Raw genomic sequence first — 23952 nt, forward strand, 5'->3', positions numbered from 1 at the left:
CTTTGTTTACAGCCCATACCACATGCACAAGGATAAATGTAACCTTCACCCAAATGCCAATTTCCAGCAAAGACAACTTTTTTTTTTTTTAAGAATTGAATTGCAATTTCTCTAAGAAAACAGTGCTTTTTGGAAATAGCAACAATATCGTACCAGGGGAAAAGTAACAGGTCAAAGGCATGAATGGGTGACCTTACTGTGATCATTCTACGTAAGAGACTTCAGAACAGTTCCATTCCCTGGCAGAAAGCTCAGAAATGCAGCACTAGTAACCCAGAAACACCGCAGTGACTCACTTCTGTTCAATCAACTCAGATGCTCAGGGGAAACAACAGAGGCATCAAACAGGACACGGACCAGCCAAGCACATGCAATATGGCAGCACAACCTGCACTTGAGCCATAGCTCCTTAGGCTGAATTGCTGGCACCTCACTTTCTATCTCACTCCTTGCATCTCATAAAATAACCCTTATAGCAGAGGTATGACCAACTCATGAGCATGACTGATAACCAGAGGTGTTCTCAGAACACAAAATGATTGTGGTAAAACAATGACAAAGAAAACAGCATGGGGAGATTTTATGTTCCAACATTCCTGGCCCTAAATACACAGAGAAGTGGTGAGGGAAACATCTCCAGCAATGCAGGAAAACTCAGACAGAGCAGCTGTATAAACCTGAGAAAACAGGGGCAGGCAAGGCTGATCACTGAGAACAGCATGACTAGCATGAAATGAGAGAACAAACAAGCCCAGAGGGCTTGAGGTCCTCTTGCAAGCAGAAGGCAGCTAGCCCCCTTAAATCACACTCGGTATCTGCTCCTGTGCTCTGCTATTGAATTGGCAAAAATAAAATAAGAACAAACAAGCAGGGGACAGAACTAGGCCAGCTGCAGCCCCCTTTTCTCAGTTGCTCCCAGCTCCAGCTTTCAGTATTTGCCTCTCTTCAGCCCTGCCCATGATGCCCCCATCAGCTACCCCCAAAATAACTCAGATTTGAGGCACTTGTTCCAGACCACTGTGCAGAGAGACACTGACACTCACACACTCTACTTCATCAGTGACACACATAAGCAACAAAAAACTAAGAGAGAAAGCTCCTTCTTCTCTCTTCCTCCTCCCATGTCATTAAAGCATCATTGCTTTCTCCGCAAAGTTTTTTAAGAGAAAACAGAAATGAAATTAAACGGGAGGGGTGTCAAAAGTGTCGGTACAAAATACCGAATGCGCAATGCCTCTTCCATCCGTGAGCTGCAAAAGTAAACAGCACCTTCTCTGGCAGGAGCAACAGGGCTGGGCTATGCAATCAGGGGATGGAGGGAGAGGAAAGGGTCAGGAAAAACACACACTGCCCACTGTTCAGAGAAGAGCTCCTTTCAGCAGCCATGAGTACGAAGACTGCAGAAGTGACAGCTTTGCTACCTCCCTGCCCAGCTGGCTCTCTCACCTGCCTAGAAGCAGCGTCCAAAACCACAGGAAAGGCTGGATTTGTTTCCAACACTGCTGGCTGGTGGCATTATACACAGGATGACAGAACGCTGCTTTCCTCACAAGTCATGATGGGGCAATTTATTTTCATTGGCATGGGCAGAGAAGGAGAGCCAGTCTGATCCACCCTGCAGCAGCAGGACACTGTGAAAGGCAATTTTACACATACACCTCACACAGTCATAACACATTCATACACCTCATACGGTCATTGCACACACCATGTCTCGGAAGGAAACCATTCAAAAGAGACCTCTGCCTTCAGAAGATGAACCAAGCATCTACAGTCAGAATTTTCAACCTTCCATACTCACAATTCATGTGCTGTTACATCAATGTAAAAGCCTGGTTTGACTCCCTTCATGGCTATCATCTACCCATTCTCTTACATTTGCACAGCAGTTTGCCCTAAAAAGTCACAGGAGGATTTTCCCACCCTGCTGACATGACTTCCTCCTTGTTCCACACCCTGTCCAGTCCATGCCACTCAGACAAGCTACAGGCTGTGTGCTGGGTAGAACCTCACAGATTCATCCAAATCCATCAACCCTTGCTGACAAATCAAGGCCGGACTAGGGAGCAACAACTTTCTGTGCATCTGTGGCAATTCAAACTGTTCAAACCTAGAACTACCAACAGTCACACCCTGCTCTCATCACCTGCACACAGGCATGCCCTTGCACCCACAGATACAAAACATCCACCAGGCTTTTTGCAACCTCGCTGACTTCTTCGCTTCCCAGTCGCTCAAATTTGTTGTGTCCACTCTGACCCTTAAGTCTTAACACCCAGGCAGCTTGGCATATTGGATTTCAGAAAACCTTTCTCCACATTACATCCAGCTTTCAGAGAGTCCCTTACACACCAGCTCTTCCAAGCTATGGCACAGAAACAGGGTCTGTTTGCCACAACACCCATGCAGCTCACCAAAAGCTTAGCTCCATGGTAGAACTGCCATATGTAAATCCCCACCTGTGGCAAATAAAAACATGATGATCCATATGAAGAGAAAAAGGGGAGGGGCAAAAGGAAAAAAAAAAAGGGGGCAAAAGAAAAAAAAAAGGGGGCAAAAGGAAAAAAAAAGGGGGCAAAAGGAAAAAAAAAGGGGGCAAAAGGAAAAAAAGGGGGTAAAAGAAAAAAAAAGGGGGTAAAAGAAAAAAAAAAGGGGGTAAAAGAAAAAAAAAAGGGGATGCCAAGCAAACAACTTAAATGACTGCTAAAAACATCAGTATATCAGCTGCAATAGCAGCACTTTGGAGAGGATTTTTCTGGGGCTTTTGATTATTACTATTATCTTATCTGCAGAAGGCAAGCCAAGAAAACAGAGAAATAGATGGAACCGAGCCCTGTATCTGAGCAAGCTCTCTAGAAGCAAATACACACACGTTTCAGGGCTGGCAGAACACTGTGCTGAAATTAAGTGGCGTGGGCTGTGACGGAAACACAATTTTTCAGATCTGGTAATGCATGCCAGTGAATGAAACTTCCATAGGCTGTACAGCAGCACCTAAATATTTGTCCTACTGCTGTTCATCCATAGCTGGCACACATTCAGAGACTACAAAGACAAAGCCAAACCAAAGCTCAGACTGACTTTTCTACCTCTAATTTGCATTGCACTTTTCCCTCCAGGGATCTTTCATGGCTTGGTTTGGATTCCATCCCAGCTCAGTCCCAAACAGAGAGATGTATCAAACAATTTCAACACACTGACACATTTCATTTTGAATTTAAGTATTTGAAATTACTTTGAAAGCACATTCATGACATTCCAATAGTCTACTGGATAACTTTTTAATCCATCCATTTCTCACCCCATGGGTGGAGTGTAGGGCAGTGGGTCTAAACTAAAACCAGAAAAGTGCACCAGGACACAATGCAAGCTCTTTGGGTAGAGTACTGTTTGCCCATGGGAAATTAAAACTTCATTACTAGCTGTTCAAAATTTGGTTGTACCAAATACTGTCCACCATGAGCAGGACACAGCCATGAGTCAGCAGCAAAAGGAGACTCCATGAGGCAAATAAGGTAGTTCTGACTTTCACCCCTTTCACTGCAGAGGCAGAGAAGGGGATAACTAACTACCAAATGCCTTGAGAACATGGAGCAAATATGAAGGACCAGGGCAACTTTGCAACTTAATCAAAAGCCTGCCGAAAGAACAAACTATACACCTACAAGGAAATACTATCAGGAGGGGTCATCAAAACCATTTTCCTCACTATAACAGACAACTTGGATAGCAGCAAAGGACAGCTGGCTCACCCACAGCAGCACTTCCCTTTAAACTGACTCCGTGCATGGTCAGTGGGGCTTCCATTGCCAAAAGCCACAGAGTGCAAAAGCAGTCTGACGTGGGATGAATCCTTGCAAGGACTGAAACCTGCAGAGGTGAATTGGGTACACAGAGAAAGAACTCAAGCAAGGAAAAGAAAAAACAATGCTTAATAAACTGTAAATACTTCCTTACAGAAAATCTTGTGTGTTCTTACACTGGCTAAAACAATGGCCCAGAAGTGGTTCTCCTTTCATAATACAGTACAAAAGAACCCGAAACCAATATTGTCTAGCAATGGCTCATCGTGTGTCCCATGAATTAAGGCCCTGGCAATAACCCAGCAGCCACAAGGCTTATGACAGCTTTCTCAGGAACTTATGAGAATTTGATTTCTTTCCAATAAGGCCCTTAGGCTCCCAGAGGAAGCCTCAAACAGCTTTTCAAGCCCTAGGAGTCAGGCCAGTGACAGCAAAAAGAGGATACCCAAAAGGCACTGCAATGACAATCCCACAGCAGAGCAGGAATGCAGGCAAACAATAAAACTGATGCTAAACAGATCCACAATAAATTGGCCCCAGCTATAATTTGAAGTGTAGGGCACTGCCAAAATGAAATGGCCATTTACTGACAGAGAAAGCAAAGAAACATAAAACCTCAATAGAACAGTAAGAGATCACAGACAAATTTTAGAAAGCCTAACACTGCATCTAGATGAAGAAAGCTTCTCTTCTACTTCTGAGCCTAACTCTCTGTGTCCTCACCTCTAGCAGGGGACCAGGATGTTCTGGGCAGTTCTCGCTTTCTCCTATAAAGGCATTCTATTATCCATTCTCCAAGTAAGAAATTCTCTTGTGTGTGACAAAGAAGTCCTAGTCATCCCAGAATCCCTTTCCTCCAAATGTCCTGATTCCATGACAAAGGCAGAATGCCCAAACAACAGCAGCAGCACAAGCAGAGCCGCTGCAGCACAGCTCCAGCCCACCACCACCACGACTGAAGTTAAGAGGGCCGGAAATAGGGCACCATGCTGGCACTTCTCTACAGCAGCAATAGCTCTTCTGTGCTCCAAAGACTGTTCTTCGATCCATAAAGCAGCTGCACATGTGCTGGGGGAAAAGCCATTCTTTTATCCACATACCATTTTGTTTTGCCGAACAGAAGAAAAAATATCTTTGTTCAGCAAGAATTTTAAGAAGAACAATCATTTCTGCTTTAAACTGACCCCACACACTGTGGATGTTACTCAACAGAGAAGCAGAAAAACACCTGTCCTTTGAAGAAATGCAAATACATCCAAACACACCTCTGGCCCCCTTGCAGACAGGTGACATCCTTTGTGTAACACTGCCCATGGCTAAGATTCACCCACATTGCAGATAAACCGCTGCACAGCTCAGTTATTACAGAGCTAAACAGAATTTATACACACATTCATCTTCCAAGGCTTCTCAATACCAACAGAAAAAGCTATCTTTCACAGGATACAGGCACTTTCTTAATATTAAGCTTTTTAGCTTCTTGACTGACAATGGCAAATGTGATGAATGAAGAAAAGAAGCAAAGCACCTTGACAAGGTCATACAGCGGGCTTTTAGGAGAAAGCCATTGCTGGGGGGACATCCCAGGGTAAAGAACCCATGTCCATACTCTCAGCATGTCACTCATCAGGCCAGGTGGGTGAAATATGTTCCACAAGGGTGAAATGCAAAAAGATGTCTTTGTTTATGGCTATTTTGAAGAGAGTAAACTTAAGGAATCAAAATAATTTGGGAGCACCCAAAATACTCAGCACATCCTGAAGGAGAGGAGAAAAGTGCTCTACAGATGGTTTTGGGGAGAGCAGAGACATACACAGTAAAGTATCCTTTTAGATCAGGCTGGATCCTTTTTAGGTTTGAAGGCAAGCTGCAAACAAAACTGCAACCTTGATCTCACAGTTCTTTTTATTTGGGCCAAAAATTAATGCAAAACCCCAACCAAACCCAGCAGTCCCTGGGCACAGCTCAAGCAGCCTATTGTTCCAGGAGGACTTATCCATCACCGCAGACAACCCCCTCTGATCAGGTCGCATGATTGAAGGCTGTACTTTATTATTCCCTCACACCACGACCAAGCGGAGCTGCAGCAGCGGCATCAGATGAGGCAGAGGAGCCGCTGCCCTTCAGAGCAGGCTCCTGAGTAAGAGCCCCCGATGCGCACACGGGTGGGACTTCGCTGCGCACAGCGCGAACGCCGGAGCAGCCGCGCCACGAGGGCCAGGACTGACTGAGTTTAAAGAGGCAACGCAACCCAAACCCAGGAAATTCAAAAGTCAAGTTGGTCTCGTAGCCTGAATTTATTAGAACTTCTAGACTATTTAACCTGGTAATGGTGCAGCATTCCCAAACACTACACAAATGCTAAAGAATGCTGAACTGCTGGGTAGAGGCGAGGGATGATGGAAAACTCATTGAAAGCAAGCCCCCCGTGGCTCGGTCTCAGTTCCACCACGCTGTGTTCCACCACTGTGCAGCCCTCAGGGCTTCTCTGCAGCAAGCTGGAGACCCTCCTCAGTGCCGGGGCTACCACTCCCCACAGCTTCCCAACGCTCTGCTACACCAGCACCACTGCGTTACGATCAAAATGCTAGAACTGGCTCTTGAATAAAAAAGAAATTCACCTGCAAGCAAAACAACTTCAAAATCCATATTCATAAAAAGCGTTTGAGGAATGTAGGGCCTCTCTCTTTTACCCATTGAAACGCAACAGTCCTCGGTCTTTCATATAAAACATGCCGCAATTTCTTTCTTTCCTGCAGCGCAGTCACTGTGCATGTGTCTACCACTGTATTACCTCAATATTTTTGCTCAAAAAAGCACTTCCCTAACAAAAAGGAATTCACTCGTACAAAGCAAACTGTATTACTTCTGCAAAATTTCATTTGAGAAGCCACAGCTAAAGTGCAGGACCCCTACGGTTCCCAGTTCTGCCGCGTGATAGCTTCAGCATCCCTTGTGAGATGAAGCATGTCACCTTAATGCATGCTTAAGGTGAGAGAACGACCAAGCTGATGGGCTTCATCACCCTAAGGACACAGAAAGTGACATGCTTAATCTGATGAGAGGCACTAAAGCAGCACCTCTTAATATTTTATGAAACATTTGGCTGTTTTTAATTTTAAAAACAGCAGCTCAATAAACAGAGCAATGGAAGATTCCCTGTGGATGGCACTATGATAGGTGCACAGCAGCCCACTCTGCTGAGTGATAACATCGTACCCAATGCATCAAGTCTGTCCTCCTCCCCACGTCCATGCTGGGAGGCCTGTACACTGGGAGATCTCAGGCTCTTCACACCCCCAGGGACTTTTCCAGAAATAGTTGTCTTTCACCAGAATACAGTGCATAGCAGAGGCAGCTTTAGAAATGGGTTAAGACATCCAGCTTTCATCTAGCACCTTAATCTGGACACAAGAGGCTGACATGCCCAAGCTGAAGTTGCTTTAATCAGAAAAAATACATTTTCTTCCCTATTTGCCCAGTTCTGGAACAAGATTACAGACACAGGCTGACATGAAACACAAAATGCAAGCATCCCACTTCATTACTGCTGCACACTTGCTTTATCTGCTTCCTTAAGCAGCCACTACTGGCCACTGTCGAGAGATAAGGTACTCAGCAAGATGCATCTTTTCTCCTACTTACAGCAATCACCTTCTATTCCCACTCCCGTGAAGGCTTGCAAGGTGCAAGACTGGCCAGAAGACAAATGGAAGAAAAAGTCCGAGCACCGAGTCTGATTACAGACATAAGCATCCCCCAAAGGACAGCATTCAGCAGAGCCTGCTCTTTAATCCTGTGCTCCAAATACATCCATCACCACTTACGAGAACCTCAGAGATAAGACTTAAAACTAAGTTAGAACATCTTCCCCCCTGCTCCTTTTCATTGGAACTCAGAAATTCATACATGCCATGGTAAAGTACTACAAGAGGGATGGCACCCTACAGTGTGGTTAGAGATAAACCCTGGTGGGAGGGGGCCTTGTACAGAGCCAGAGAAAAGGGTTCCCAGCCAAAGGCAGGAAGCACAGCAGAGGCAAAAGCACATCCATGAGTTCAGTGGGGATACGCAGTCCTCTCTCCATGGAAGAACACCACCTTGGGGCTTTTCCCTTCAAGCATCAATAATTGACAAGTCCTGCCCTCACCTCAACTACACAGGCCGTTCTTCACTCTGGGAAAAAGAAAAAGATTCTGCAGAAATTAAAAGCACTATCCCAAGAAAGGGGATTATTTTGTCATCTGAGGACATTTACATGGAAGAGTAGAGCTGATGGGCAGTCTTGTGATCTTTCTGATTAAAATGCTGCCTCAGGATACTACTCTCCCCCTCCAACATAAAACAGTCAATTAGGCTGTGATATATTCATGTAATAAATACTTTTTCTCATAAAATTTGTCAATCCAAGACTGGCAATACTTTTGCCTTGAAGTCACCTTACTAAGAAGAAACATGACAGATAAATCCAGTCTTAAACTAGTTAAATAGTGGCATCTGAGGAAGCAGAAAAGCAGGGAATGGGTCTATTTTTCAATCCCATCACAGTGCTTTAAAAAAAAAAAAAAAAAGGAGGGGACAGGAGGGCTTAATTCCATTTCCATCTTACCCTTTCGTTATTAATTTTATATACACATGCATACATAAATACACACAAGTACACTCACCTTTCACCTACAGCAGGTGAAATTTTCATAAAACCTCTACAGGTACAAGAGCATATTAAACTGAACAGCACAAAAACCTGCTCATGGCCTCCAACACAATTGTGTCAGATAACCATCCTGATGACTCTCAGATCACTCTCTTACACCACATTAAAAAAAAAAAAATTCATTATTGAAACAAGAACTGTCTTTGTGGAGCATCCACCCCTAGCCAGAACACCCCCTCAGCTCTCACTTTAAGCACAGCCAGGATCATGGATGGTCCAGCTATGCTTTTCCACAGCCATGTCCTGCCGGCAAGGGCCCAGTGGAACAGCTCCTGAACACAAGAGGCAGGGATGGCTCCAAAAAGCTTAGAAAGTTACAGAATTCCAGAATTCCACCACTGCTCCTGCTGACAAACTGGGAGATGGTGAGCAATCTCTAAATATGCCACAGAGATGCTCAAAGATATCTTTATGAATACCTGGATGCCAAGAGTCCTCAGCAGAGAGCCCCATCCCAGCATCCTAACTCCTGTTCAGTGAAGCAGAACAGAATCTCTGCCCCACAAAAATAACATAAATAACAATATCTCTGCCCCCTTCTCAAGTAACAGGCAGCAATCTTTATACCTAACACTAGAACATCTTAAATCATTTTATGGGAAAACATTTGCATTTTTGGATGCATCTCCAGGACTTCCTCATCTACTCTATTTAGCAGAGACATCTGTTACTCAATATATATATATATTTCATCTAAATCCCACCCTCTGAATCCTTTCCATCAGTTGTCACTAATGAAGCTTTGTGTGCAAAACCAAGCGCATTCTGCCCCCATTAGGAAGCCAATTACAGCAGGAAAAACAAGCAATTAACAAGGTGCAAAATAAACATCTTGCCACCTGCCTTTTAATAGCAACCCCACTTCAAACAAGTCACAGTCTCAGCACAGCTTACAGAATTGGCAACTGATATTATATATGTATTTATGCAGCAGCTGCTCTTCATTGCAACAAATATTACAGGCTTACCAGATAAGGTCAGCATATTTAAAAAAACATATAGCAAGTATTAAAACCTGCTTTGAGGCTCTGAATGATGCTTTTAATGAAATCAGCAGCATCAGGCTTGTGTGGTATTACAGTAGAGCTGCAGTCACATCCACAGCTTAGAGAGATTTCTCCTCATTTCTCCTTGCTTAGCAGCTTCAGTATTTGTTTCGCTAAATCCAGGGGCCTGAGCAGCTCTTAAACTGTGTGTGGAGCAACCAACCACACAAAGCTCTACAGAGCAGACAAGGCTTTCCTGCTTCCATCATCCCTGCCTCTCCTTGCCTTCTCCACCTCCCCACCATCACATCACGACACCCAATTGCACTGTGGAGTTGGGGGAAGAAAGTCACTCACAAAAAAAATACTTTAAAAAATAATCAAGGGGAAAACAAATCTATATTCCATCTCACTCTTTGCTCCTTAAGCTTTCATGCTTTAGAGGGGAAAGGAGGACTTCCAAAGATACCCTAGCTAGCTCCAGAAGGAGCCACTTTCCTTCACTTTTAGTGAAGCAGGATGAATGACACCCTTCTGAGTAGTTAACCAGGACTAGAGAAAGCCCAAGAGCATGTCTGCAGGATTTAGCAAACTTGGAGTGGAAAATGAGCCTGAAAAAATAACAGCCAAGCTTCATCTTGCATGTTTGTTTTTGTGTCTTTCCCTCTTGCTCTGACTCTCTACTGCTATGTAAATTACGTATATACATGAAACTTTCCGTGTCACATTTCAGTTCCTGACTAATGTCCAATTTAACCACTCATTTCACAATTCATGTGAGTCTCTTCCTCTTAGGATTCTTCCCTCTCTGGCCTCGTTGGGATCCGAGGAGTAAAACACTGAATATGGTACTTTTACCCTTGTGCACAGGATTCTGTTAGTTGGAGATGGAGAGAAAATTGTTAACATTCTTTCTCTAAGTGACCACAGGGAGCAACAGGGAAGAGAGCTTTTAACTCCAAGCAGGGCCAACAGGGCTACCCACAGCTTTATAGAAGTCTGCATCATGATCAATAGCACTAAAAAACAGAAATGTAGAAAGTCCTACATTTAAATAACAATTCACTGCCCTTGAATACCACTGGCAAATCAGATCTTAAAAGATCCACGTCTTCAGTTCTGGCCATTACCTACATGTACACAGAATAAGCAAGTCAGAAGAAGGGGAGCAACGATAGGAGGTGAAAAGTGGTGAAAGGTCAAAAATTTCCAGACTCATGAGGGTGCACACCTAAACTGGACCTACTGCAGCCAACAAAGTAAAAAATACCTTTTAGCTACCAGTTTCTCATGCTAGCAGTGCAAGTGCAGAGATCCCACAAGTCTTTCCTCCAGCCCTAATTACAAAGACAAGGTCAGAAAAGACACAATCTGCCAGCATGAGCTGCAGGAGGTCATATGGGCACTCTAGCTACAGAAGTATTTTAGGAGTAGTTCAGTCAGCCAGGTCACTTAACTGACTTCATTTCTGTTTGTTTTTTAAACAAGCAGCAATATTTTCCCTTGCATTTTGTGGATGGGAGAACAGGAAGCAGGGTCTACTCTTTAATCACAAGCCTAGGATTTCAGTACACATCACTAACAATGCCATGGAGCAGCGATGCCTAGCTGCATTTTACAGATCTAAATCCACCAAAAAATGCCAAGAAGGAGCCTCATCCCAACAGTGACGGTGGGTCAGAACACTGTCAGCTTTCAGAAGTTGTTCAGATCACAGGAAGAAGGCGGGTGTATTATCTGCACTGCCTCACAACAAATCCACGTGACAGAAGCCGCTCCAGCTGCACGTCAAGAAAGCAGCCCACAGTTCTCAAGCTTTCTTCAACTCGATTAATTCTAGGGCAGTCTCTTCTGCTTAATGCTGATGAGGGCTCCAATGGGTTTTTTGACCAGCAGACTGCCTGAAGGCCCAAAGAATCAGCAGTTTGAGGACTGCTGCTTATTGAAGGTGGCAAGAGACCAGAAATGTGGCAAGAACTTACTGTAAGAAAGAGTTGCACTTCTAGTTCTAAGAGCTGGGACTTCAGTTCTTGCAGTTCTTCTTCAAAGGATGCTTAAAGAGACCCAATTCTTGAATTCTTTCCGCCCTCTTCAAAAGGATGGCTGAAGGGATCAAATTTCACTAAACACTACAGCTGAGTGCCATCAGTACCTAGCTCACCTGAACAAGCGTGGAAAGCTGGCAATGCCACAAATGGCAAGCTGCAGTCCTCCTAATCAGCGTGAGCTAACAGCCCATAAAACACTGACTAATTCCCAAATAGTCACATGTGTGCACATTCCCCCACAGCTCTTCTAAACAGACTTCTGCAGTTTGGCAAATGGTCAGATTAAGCAGAGGATATATGAAGTTAAGCAGAGAATGGTTTTGGTATGTAGCAGTCTCTCCAGGTCATAGTTCGTAAAAATCTTTACAATTTCTAGGATCAAAGCAGCTACAGCCATGAAAGACCTATTAGTTCATTAGGTCCATCACCCAGCCAAGGCAGGCTACCCAAAAAGACATGACCAAGTTAAAGTAATGGTGTGAGAACAAGCCGAGCACATTTTGCTTTGAAAAAAAGACACTAAGCAAAGTCAGATATGTGAACTAGGTCCAAAAGTTAGAGTTCAGTTTTGTTTTTAAGAAAGAAGCAAGCACATTTCTACAAGGCAGCTATAAAATGCTAACCTATACCTAATGATGTGGCTTAGCTATGAAGCCCAGCTCCAGCCCCTCTTTCTCGCTCTCAATTGCAATTTCCATCTCCAAACACAAATGCCTTTTACCACACAGTTCAGTAAGAAAATTACCTTGGAGCCCTGGTACTGAAAATGCATCAAAGCACAATCTTCAAATTCTCAACTCCCCACCCCCTCCAGCCCCCAAAAAAAGAAAGAAATCAAAGGATAAAAAGGAAAGACACGGTTTTGCTCCCACTGGCCTACAATAACAATAATGATCATAATCTAGAGATCACAGGAGGTTCGTCTACCCTCCACGCCAAGTCAATTCACTCCATTCACAACTGCGCATAATTATTCCTGGGACTGCAAAAATTACTGTCTTTTCACTAGCAATAGAACTGTAAAAACGCTTCCAACCTCAAGCCCTTATTTATTAAAACAAAACTATTTGCTCTTTTACAGTTCATGTTAGGTCTGGCATTTCTGTGCAGAGGGTCAATAATCCAGCCGTTCAAAAAATAGTCACGAAAGACGTATTAACATAAGCTGTGCATTAAGACACAATTATTTATATGCCTGACATTAATGGCTCTGCGCTGTGCACTGTATCAACTCGCAGATACTTCAGCAGGAAAATAACAACACTTTGGGAGAATTTCTGCTCTCCCAAGGACAATTAGCATAACGCTAACGCTGCAACGAGAGAGCAATAAGGACCGACAGAGGAATGCTTCATCCCAGAGTCTGCAGAACAGCGGTGCCCGTCCCCAAAGTTTGTACCCATCACAGCACGCTTCCCTCCGCTAAGCACACACATCCCGTGCCTAACGCTTCCCCAATCCTTAGATTAACGAAACGCGAGTAAAGCAGTTTCAAGATGCATTATCCTCTGCCACCGGAGCTCCCCGGCGCGGCTGCCCGGCGGGACCGGCCGCGCTGCCCGCAGCCAGCCGCTGACCGTGCCCCGAGCCGGGGAGCGGCCCCGGCCGCCGCCGAAAGGCTGCGCTCGGTGCGGGCACGGCCGCGACAGCGGGCGGTACCCGGGGCAGCGCACACGCCGGGGAGCTCAGCCGCGCACAGGTCACAGCAGGGCGGAGCAGCCCCGCCAGCTAACGGGACGGCGCCGCGTCCCAGCCGGCCCCGGAGTTTGGAAACTCTCGGCGATCCCGCAGCCACCGCCGCGCCCGCAACTTGGCCGGGGCTGGAGGGCGAGTGCCGCCGGAGAGACATCGCCCGTCCGGGCTGCGCGGAGCGGCGGAACAGCCCCGCAGCGCCGGGAGCGGGCTGTGCCGCCGCCTCCCGCCCGAGGGAGCGGCCGAACCGCGGGCAAACGGCCCCGAGCACCGCCGCGATGCTGCGCCGACAGGGTCGCGACACGGCGACAGCGGCGGGTCCCGGCGCCCCCCGTTCCCCTGCTCCGGGGGAGCGAAGGACACACCGCGCCGGAGCCCCTGCCCGCGGCGCGGCGGAGCGCGGGGCTCCCCGGCTCATCCCGCAGCCCTGCCCGCCGGGATGCCCACCCTTCACCCCTCCGCCGGACCGGGCGGGCGGCCGCCGCGCCGCAGCCACCAAGCCACCAGTTGCGCTTCCCGCTGCGGTACCTCAGCCAGGACGGGATGAGAAGTCCGCCCGCTGCCGAAGCCCTCTCGCAATGCAACAAGTGCCCGCCCGGGCGCGGCGGGAGGAGGCGGCGCGGGGGCGGTCGCGGTGCCGCCGCTCGGCGCTCGGGGCGCCCCGGCTGCCACTCACCGCGCCGCGCGCCCGGCGCCGCCGCGAGCCCGCCCCCCCCGCGCGCGCGCCCGCGCGCTCTCTTGGGCCGCCGGGGACGCCGTACCGCGGGCCGCTACCATCAAGTATACGGTGGGGGGAGTAGGGCCGCTCAAGCCGCCCGCCCGCCGTGTTGGGCCGGCCGGCGGAGGCGCGGTTTCCCCCGGCCGGGCGCGGTGGTGGCGGCCGGCGGCCATCGGCAGCGGAGGAGCCGCGCGGTGGGAGCGGGAGCGGGGCCGCGGAGGTGCCGGGCGGGATCGGGGCCGGGACCGGGGCCGGGATCGGGATCGGGGCCGGCCGCTCGGTCGCCTCCAGGGAGCCCTCGGGACCGGGCTCCCGCACCCCAGAGCCGGCGCGGGGCAGCGCAGCCTGAGCGCGCCGTGGCGCAGCGCCGTGCCCGGTCGCTCGGGCGGGCTTTGACGCGGCGTTTGTGTCGTTGCAGCCACGGCGCAGAAATGATCATCCCGGTCAGGTGCTTCACGTGCGGCAAAATAGTGGGGAACAAGTGGGAAGCCTACCTCGGCCTGCTGCAGGCGGAGTACACGGAAGGGTGGGTTTTGTTTCTGTGTTCTTCGACTCGCGCCCTGGGTGAGATGCACAGGGCATAAGATCCCAGAGCTGTTGGGCTTGGAAGGGAGCTCTGGACATCATCTCGTCCACCCTCCCTGCCGAGGCAGGGCCAGAGGCGCAAGTGCAGGGTCGTGGCGTCATGAAAGAGATGTAGAGAGGATAAAAAGCACAGGTACATCCTGAGACCGTTTAACCAAAGGTTAGAAATTGCAATAGGCAGCGAAGTACTTATTTCCCCACTGAATCTTTGAGGGTAGCAGTGTGGAAGCTGCCAAGTCATGGCCCTTGTACCCAAAACCTTCTCAAATATGTAACTCTGTGCACATTTGCTTGTTTCTTCCCTTCCCCTTCCATATACCCAACTTTGACACCACTGTGATCAGTTTTTTAAAGGGAGAAGAGGAAAAAAAGTTACAAGTTTAAAAAGTGTTTAGTGGTTTTGGTTGATTTTTTTAAAGCATTTTAACCCAGGGTTCCTAACCTTATTTTTAAGTACTGATTTGCTGGAGAAAGAAGTTTTTCCTGCTTTAGATACCCTACTGATAGTCCTAACAACTCTGCCTTAAGAAGTCTGTGCATCCTTTGCATAGCCAGAGTTTCTGATCGGTTAAGGAGCGTGTAACTATGGTGACACTACCTCAGAAGCTTTGAGAAGAAAACTTGAGAAATACTTCTATTTTCATCAAGTTGAAGTATGAAACAAATAAAAGAATCCAAGGATGTTTGCAATTCAGAGGAGTGAAGAAGAAGTTGGAAATTTAAGTGATGTTGAAGTAGAAATTAGGTGTCAAGTAGAAAGCAAATAATTTGGTTTGCTTTGAAGGGGTTGGGGATCCTAATAGTTTTTACAGGTAAGTTTATTTCTTTCATATATGGAGATAAAAGCATTACAATACCAGGGGCTGTTAATTATTTTTCACTCATACTACACTTTACCAGGACTTCTTTGATAGTGCTTCTGACATATATTCTAGGCATTACATTTTAATATTTTCCCCATCTTCACTGTCCCTCTGCTTTTGTTTAGGAGTTTTGTGTTGTCATTGACAAATCCTCACTTGAAAACAATTGTGGTCACTGGCTTGATTCTGGGGTGCTCGTTCAAACTAATGCCATTATGGTGTTGTAAGAAGCAGAGTTTACAGATATCAAACAGCTAAAATCTTACAGTGCAGTACTGGAGCGTCTGTTAATGGTGCCTTAAGAAATGGATGGACAAAATAGGAAAACTTGTCTGAAGAATCAGTAGTTAAAAAAGACACCCACACCTTTCTGTTTGTCCCTTAAAAGTACTCTTTTTCCACAAGTCCTTGGAAGCTGGAGGAAAAGGCAAATACAACTGAAGTTGTCTTGAAGCATGTAGTATGACTTTGGAAATTGTGATTAATGTTAGTATTTTGCATCTCTGATGACTGCACAGGACAGTTCAGAATTCTCCAGATAGCTCTTAAAATTCACCTATCGACAGACATCAGATGCTTTTGTTCTCAAGTGTTTTGGAAAATTGAGGCATCACGTGATGTTATTTATAAACATTCTTTAAAATGCCCCACAGTGTTCTTACAGTTGTCTAAAGCAAGTTTTGCAGGTGCTGTCCTAGAACAAGCAGCCCTGCTGCACTATCAGCGGTTGCAAGGACTCAGTGACATCAGAGAAGCTGCTGGAAGTTGGCTCCTGCAGTTAGACTGTCCTGCTTGAAGCCAAACGACCTTTTACCATGGTCCAGGCTTAGGCTTTTGGATTTAGAAAAGTATCCATTGGCCTATTCCTACAGGAGAATTACAAGTTCCAGGAAATTAAGTTTGTTTTGATCAAACGCTTTATTGCACTGCATTATATCAGTATCCTCATAAAGACCTGAGATCAGTCATGTCTCACAAATGTCACATCCTGAAGGAGCATCAGACTGATCTATAGTTCAGAGGTTGCAGCTCAAGATCGTGGTAGTGTTGTGACCTTTAAGAGGGGCGATAGCCACAGCCATGGAAAACACCCGCAGTGGTTCAGGCTGGCATGACTCAACATCCTCTGCCCAAACGGAAGTCTGGAGCAGTCGCTCCAAAGGAATTCAGTGGAGAGACTGTAAAACACTGACTTCTGACCAGTGTGCACCTACTTACTTATATATATGTGGGGGGCAGCTTGTGTAACGAGTGCCTTCTCCCATGGGAGCTGGGAAGGATTGTAGCCATCCTCAGAATTAGCATCCTTGTGTGGGGGAGGTTGGTTCCAAGTTATTTTAGTTTCTGTATATCTCACCTTTTTAGCGTGGCTCAGATCTTAAATTTATCTTGTGAAACGGGCGAGAATCATCCTCAGTTTACAGAAACACACTAAAACAGTGCCCTCTGAAAGCAGTGGCTGCTGGGGACCCTTCTCAGCAGCAAATCTTGTGCTCTGGCTGGCTGGAGAATGGGCAAACACACTCAACAGCACTAGGTGGAAAAGGGCATTAACAGCACATGCTGAATTTCTGTCTGTCTTTGAACTGCAAACAAATTTTCCTCTATGACTGAGCTCAAAGTAATCAGTGTGTTGCTTAGGAAACGCTTACAAGTGGTTCTGACTCACTTCATCTGTTATGTTTTTTAATTGTTGTTCGTTAATAGAGATGCCCTGGATGCCCTTGGCCTGAAGAGATACTGCTGCCGCAGAATGCTCCTCGCCCATGTGGATCTGATTGAGAAGCTTTTGAATTATGCACCCCTGGAGAAATGAGATGGAAAAAGCACTGTGCTGCAAGCCATGTGGAACGTATCTCTAATTTAAACTTGAAACTGGACTTCGGGCAGTAAAGGATGAAAGCCAACTGTAGTGCAACCATCAAGAGATGTTTATCTTCTGGATAAAATGCTGCCCCAAGCCACTAACCTCTTTCAAGGAAACAAAGGAATGATGAAGTCCACTTAAACAAGATTTAGAGATTAAAAGTTTGGATGCTTCTTCTTAAATCTGTGTTTGGAGTTGTGAACTTCTAGATGCTTCTGCCAGTAAAACCAAATGTTTGTCCATGTAGAAAAACTATTATATTTCATTAAAATGTTGAAATAAAGGAGGTTTCTCCCTTGTAGCCTTCCTACAGTTTCTCGATAAAGTATAGTGTATGCTTGGATCTTGCTGGTTACCTGAAGGTTAGAGGTACTGCTGGGTACCCAGTTCAGTGTCCTACACTAGGCAGGCAGGGGTTAGAACACAGGACTGAACTGTGGTTCCAGTGACATGGAGGTGGGTACGTTTGTGAAGCACTGCTCCAGCAAGCTGCTGGAGCCCGCAGAGAACACTTCCTACCGCAGTTAAAATCAACTTCTGTTCTCTACCCTGATCCTTACCAAACACTGAGGCTGCTGTATCACAGAAACACTGATTCAGATGGTGCAGTGCCTTCATTTAAGCAAAACATGTCTGAGTGTCTCCACGGAGAGCACTGGATGTGAGAATTGAGGCGTGCTGGTGTGAATAGGATCAAAGTGCTGCTGCTGCCAAGCACCTGCACCCCTCTGTGCCTGGTACAAACACTTTCCGCCGCTCATCGTGTCAGTGGCTTCACGTTGCGCTGCGCGTGTGCTGCGGTGCTGCCCAGCCTGAGAGAGGGGCTGCAAGGGAGAGAGGGCAGCTGGAGCTGCAGGGCTGGGAAAGGTCACCTGCATCCAGACAGGCACTGACCCTGCCCCGGGGTCTCACCTTTCTCTTGCACAATCAGCTTGTAAGCTGGATCATGTTTTCACTCTGTTTTCTGCCATGCATGAAGGTGCATGGTGTGCCCGCAGGCAGACACACCCATCTTACCTGAAAGTGAAGGAGGGCGGTTCCCGCACCTGTGTGGGGTGTGGATTCTGTGCAAATGCAGCATTAGTTCATCATTACAGCAGCCCAGTAGAGAATGGGCTGGAAAAGGGGATAATTCCTTAGGATGCAGTCTGTCGCTCTTTGGTGCAATTAAACTTTTGGCACTCGTGTATCAGCTGCAGGCTAAGAAGTATCTCTGTGGATTGTTTTCTGTAGTACAAAGAATCTGGTTTGAATAAACCCTGGGTTTACAGAAATAGTCATTATTTAATGTGCTTACTGGGTCAAACTTGTACCCACAAAGCTTAAAACTAGATTGTCTCACAAAACAAGAGGCAGGACTGCTGCTTGCCTTTGGCTATCACCCAGCCAATCTTTACACTTGAACTTGCTTTTCAATTTACTACAAAGCAGTAGTAGATGTTTCTCATATTCAGCAATTCTTCACTGAAGACATCTTAAAACCTGTGCTTTACCCTAATGCAAAGAGAACTAAGCAATTAATTCGAGTATTTGTTTCATAGTTGGTTGGGTAGCTTATGTTCTGCATGCCTGCTGTATTAGCAAACTGAACACACTTTATGAAAACAAACCAAAAAAAGCCCTTCACTTGTCTCCCAGGCTATTTTGTAAAAGGACACTGAACTTGAGGATGACCTTTCCCAAGTGAACTCGTGCAGGATGCTTTTCCCTGTCAGAGCGGGGTGTGACGCAGCCCTGCGTGGCAGCCTGTTCACAGATCCACCGGCGGGCCCCGCGCTCGCTCCGTGAGCCGCGCTGGGAGCGCAGCAGCCCAGACGGGAACGTCTGGCAGAGGCAGCGCGCAGGAATGCCGTGCACAAAGCTGGCCTGCATCACTGCCAAGGAACTGGATTAGACGAGCTGACAGGACTTGGTTTCTATCTGCAAAAGCAAATTTCTAATCTCGTTTTCTGCTTTAGAATAACATGTTTCTTTTCAAAGCGGGTGCCGAGTTGTCTGACATTAAAAGTTACGGCTCCTAAATTCTTAATAATGAAAATACAATCTGCGAAAACACAGAAGGCCTCGTTGAAAAAATGCGAAGGAAAAAGAAAAACCCACCTTGGTTGCTCTCATTACTATTTTTAAAAACCAGGAAGCCAAGGGCAGTCTGGTATCAGTCCCTCAGACAGATGTTACCCAAGGAGCCACAAAAACACCTGAGCAGCAAGACTAAGCCACAGCAGGCACTAATATTAGCTCATGCAGCCCTTGACACCCCACAGCTTTTCCTCAGGAGTTTGCAATTAACCGATTGCAACCATGCATTAACCAAATTAATGGTTAGCATTACCCAAAAAAAAGCCATTTCTGTAATGTGGCAAACCATACATTTATCATGATCATGTGAAAAGTTACCTCAAGAGTTTTGTCCTTGGGAGGGTTAGGAGCACGAGCAGAGCTTAAATCCTGTTGCAGAAAGAGTCTGAAATTTTCAATGGATTTCTATAAATCCCATCTTTCGCCCCTGCTCATTGGTAACTAGGAAAGTAATTCCCTTTTTGCTGTCACTTCCCCTGTGCTACCTTCTGCAGCAGTTAATAACATAAGAGTATTGGATCTGCTTTTTACCTGCCAGATGTCTTTGGGAAGAGCCATTAATATGCTCACAACAACCACAGTTTTTCAAGACAATGTAAAAGATGTGTATACACAAAAGAAATAAAAAAGCCTCAGTTTTACCTCAACCAGAAAAAGAAGCCCTTAACAAAATCAACAGATAGGCAGCAGTGGGAAAAAAAGGAAGAAAAATGGTAGTGAATATGCAGTCCTTAATTACATTAAGAATTCTGTCAGTTGGAAGGTTTTTGAAAAATACAAAAATCCCACCACTCCTCTGCAGTCACTTATTCATTTTACACATAAAACATTTTGGAAAATTTTCAAGTCTGTCATGAAAAGCTGTTGCAGGGCTCCCACTAACCCCAGTCGTGGTTTAACCCCCGGCAGCAACCAAGCCCCACACAGCCACTCCCTCATTTCCCACCAGCAGGAATGACTCTCTCTGGGGAGAGAATCAGAAGGGTAAAAGCTGGAAACTCGTGGGTGGAGATAAAGGCAGTTTAATAGGGAATGCAAAAGCTGCTCACACAAGCAACGCAAAACAAGGAATTAATTCACTGCTTCCCATGGGCAGGCAGGTGTTCGGCCGTCCCCAGGAGAGCAGGGCCCCATCAGGTGTAACAGTTTCTTGGGAAGACAAATGGCATCACTCCAAATATTTCCCCCTCATTTTACATACTGATGTAATTTGGGCTGGAACATCCCTTTGGCCAGCTGGGGTCACCTGTCCTGCCTGTGTGTCCCCCCACCTTCCAATGTCCCCCCAGCCTCCTCCCCAGCATGGCAGTACCAAAAGCAGAAAAGGCCTTGGCTCTGTGTGAGCCCTGTTCAGCAATAACAAAACCATCTCTGTATTACCAGCCCTGTGCTCAGCACAAATCCACAACACAGCCCCATACCACCACTGTGAAGAGAATTAGCTCTAGCCCAGCCAAAGCCAGCACACCTAGCATTGGGAAAGCAAGCAGTCACAATCAGAAGCGTGACAGAAGACCCTCTGTCACCCAAGCCACAGCCTCCCTTCACACATCACAATCATCCTGAAATAACGAAGCGGTGCCCGCAACACACGGTGGGAGCTGAGGTCATGGAAGAACAGAGGAACTGCTTATGGAGCTCAGCGTCCTGCTTCAACCTGGAGCATCAGCACCAAGCTGTGTGTGCTTGGAAAGCTTTTCGTTTCTTGAAATGACAATTTTAAACAAAAAAATCCCTCTTGATCATAATTCTGAGTCCATCGGCAGGAAGGAAGTGAAATGCTTTTGTGCTGATCTGTAATGAGCCTTAGGTTTTATATCTCAAAAGGAATTTTGCTCTGAAAAACCACCTCTAGTGAGGGTCTCGCCCCAAGGTGATTTACTGAGAGATGTGTGCTGGGCTTTTGTTCTTCCCCTGACTTTTCCCTAAATGCAGTCTGGAATTAGATACTAAAGTTTGACTTCTTGTATATGTTTCTTGTCTATAGGAAGAAATATGAAAACTCTCAAAATCCTGATTAAAACCATTACACAAACCCCCATAGCAGTGTATTTCCATCAAGATGTCTAACTAGCCCTGTGGCTACAATGCTACATTTCACTGACAATAATCTGTGAGAATCCAGAACAGGAGCTACCTCTTGCCCTGCAAATGGCCCCCTACAAGAAAAATCAATCCTTGCCCTGACAAAAAAAAAAAAAAAAAAAAAAAAAAAAAAAAGCCTCTCTTCCTCTAGAATCAGTGTAATTCCAAATAGTTTCTAACTCCAGTATGAATCCTGCAAAGAAAATAGCATTTCTACTTTGACCCTCTCAGAGCACACCCATGTACATCCACTTGAGCTCAATTAGCCAGCAAGATTTTCTTATTACTTCTTATTTTCTTATTACTTATTACTTGAAACTTCTCGGTTGAGACATCTCCAAGACAATGTTGCTTCCACCTGTCTCTGACTGCCCAGAATATGAACACAGATTTGGTTTCCCCTTCAGTGCATTTGCACCGTGATTTACGCTGTGGCTTTGCTTGCAGCCCCAATTTTTATTCAGTTCCTCCAGCCAGTGAGAAAGCATTTTTAATTGCTCAGTGGGGACAGCACAATAAAGATGTCTGAAAATCCAGGACAGGGAGCATGTGGCCAAGCCTTTGGCTTTGCCATGCTGGATGGTTTGATGTGTTGCCCACTGAAGTCTGTTGGAGTCTTTTCATTAACTTCAGTGTGACTTAAAATGACCTGGTAACCTGCGGTGCCCTACACCACTCAAGTGTCCAGGATTAATTCATTTTGTTAAGTTCTGCTAAGAAAAGCTATTTGAGGTGCCCAAGCATTAGGCACTCAAAGAACTTTCAGATCTTGTTGCAGACTTCAACTATGTGCACCTCTAGCACATAAGGCCACAGAAGAAAATAAAAGGTAAGAAGTTACCTTTGGTTGCAGTGACTCCTGCTGCTCAGGGGCAGCTGCAAGGCTCTTCTTCAGGCTGGTGTTTGGAAACAGCACAATATTCTCATGAGAGCAGGTCTTGTTTAAACCCTCATTGCTCTCTCCTTCCCACTCCCTTCCAAAAATACATGGGGAATGTGGAGCTAAGTCATGCAGAAAATGTTTGGGTTTGCACTCCCAATCTAATTTCTTCTTCTCCACGAAGACACATCTTCCAGACTCTGTCAGTCATCCTTTGTGGTGAGCTACACCTTGTCTTGTGCTGTAGCAGGGGTGAAGCCAGGTGATCCCAAGCACCACACAGGTTTCCCCACAATTACTCTCAGGATACACCTGCTCCTGTGTTTAACACTGAGTCTTGTAACAGCCAAGCCAGAAAATTCATGCAGGAAAGCCCTTCTTTATCCCTCCCAAATACAATGCAAGTGTTTTAATAAAATGGGTTCATTATTCCCTGCTCTTTAGAAGATGAACAACTAAAGATCAAAGAAAGGCATAGAATGGCTGACAAAAAGCTAAAAGCCCACAGACTTTAGGGAGCTCAAGAACCTTGGCAGTTAACAAAGCAAGTGGAAAAGACTGTGGTCAAGCCTTTCTGTGGGCACTAATGATTTTGAATTAACACACTGCCCATCCCACAGGCTGGATTTAGAGCTAGGAAGAATAAATGCTGAATATTCTCTCTTTGGAAATCAGATCTCCTTCTTTTAAAAGCAAGTCTACTTGGAGAACTCCAAGAAATTGAGTAAATTTAAATAAATCAGTGCCAGGAGTAGGACAGCTGTGCTCAGCACCCACTTTTAGATACTGACCTTTTGTGAGCTGCTGCTTTCCACATTTTCTAGTGGCTCACCACAGCTGTATCTACAAACTTTGAATTTCTTCAGAGATTACCTAAATGTCACTTTCCTTGCCAACACTTCTCCAGAGACTCATTCCAAGTGCATGAAGCTCATTGGGAATCTTTCCTGAAGTACTTTGGGCCCATCCTATTCCACTCTCTCTTTGCATTCTCCAGGCTGGTCCACAGCAGCAGCAGCAGAGACTCCCTTTGCCCATCTCCACATAACATCACTGCTCATGTCTTTCAAAGACAGAAAAAGGCTTCAGCTCATGGTGTGTGCTCAGGGACAGGCCTTGACGAGAACATACAGCCTAGTTAATGTGAGCCTTGAGCAACCAGTGCAATGCCTCAGTTTCCCTTTCAGAACCTCTGGGATGGCACATCCCACTCTTCAGAAACCATCCGAGATGAGCAACAAGGAGTAGCCTAACCTCACCCAACCCCTGGTGTCTTCTTGCATCCTTATCAGCAGCCCCTATCATATATCCTCAAATCCTAATGGAGTATTTTTTAATTAGATTTTTTTAAATCACTTTTTGACACTAAGCTGAGTCCACTGCTGATGGAAAGCTGCTGCCCTGAGCTTTTGCAGCAATTTAGAGATCAGCAGCAGCACTGTACCCAGCAATCCAGAAGGTTTATAAGAACACAGCTAAAGCCCAATTATCCCCAGCTATTTACTGAAAGCTGCCTTAAAGTGCCTCCCTCCTTCTTTTTTTCCTTTTTAATGAAGTCTTCCTTCCAGCAGCGTGTGTGAAAGTGCGCTCCTTCCCAGGCAGTGACAGGAGGGAGAAGGAAGAAACATCCAC

General features: G+C 46.1%; 2 protein-coding genes across 6 annotated transcripts in view; one reads left to right on the top strand and one right to left on the bottom strand.

Moving 5' to 3' along the window:
* TSPAN4 (tetraspanin 4) overlaps window positions 1-13959 on the bottom strand; it is a 415376-nt gene extending 401417 nt beyond the window's left edge. For 2 of the 4 annotated variants that reach the window (XM_038139111.1, XM_038139116.1), the window contains exon 1: window positions 13772-13905. The gene's annotated coding sequence lies outside the window, so the exon portion shown is untranslated. Of the gene's footprint in view, window positions 1-13771 lie in introns of all 4 variants that reach the window. The other 2 variants (XM_038139117.1, XM_038139113.1) reach the window with 2 other exon arrangements.
* An 80-nt stretch (window positions 13960-14039) lies between these two features.
* POLR2L (RNA polymerase II, I and III subunit L) lies at window positions 14040-17588 on the top strand. 2 transcript variants are annotated; one of them, XM_038139119.1, is made up of 3 exons: window positions 14040-14155; window positions 14380-14487; window positions 17117-17583. In XM_038139119.1, exons 2-3 carry the CDS (start codon window positions 14393-14395, stop codon window positions 17223-17225), a joined length of 204 nt encoding a protein of 67 aa, XP_037995047.1. In that variant the 5' UTR covers window positions 14040-14155; window positions 14380-14392; the 3' UTR covers window positions 17226-17583. The 2 variants fall into 2 exon arrangements, with proteins under 2 accessions (XP_037995047.1, XP_037995046.1); XM_038139118.1 differs by having other exon boundaries at window positions 14067-14181; window positions 17117-17588.
* Window positions 17589-23952: the final 6364 nt, after the last annotated feature.

This window comes from Motacilla alba, chromosome 5 (genome assembly GCF_015832195.1).
Source record: "Motacilla alba alba isolate MOTALB_02 chromosome 5, Motacilla_alba_V1.0_pri, whole genome shotgun sequence".
Lineage (NCBI taxonomy): Eukaryota > Metazoa > Chordata > Aves > Passeriformes > Motacillidae > Motacilla > Motacilla alba.

What these genes read in the sequence shown, in the direction of transcription:
- POLR2L (XM_038139119.1), top strand. Translation starts at nt 14,393, where the DNA reads ATGATCATCCCGGTCAGGTGCTTCACGTGCGGCAAAATAGTGGGGAAC. An exon ending in CAGGCGGAGTACACGGAAGG is followed by an intron (nt 14,488 to 17,116) that starts GTGGGTTTTGTT and finishes GTTCGTTAATAG; the next exon opens with AGATGCCCTGGATGCCCTTG.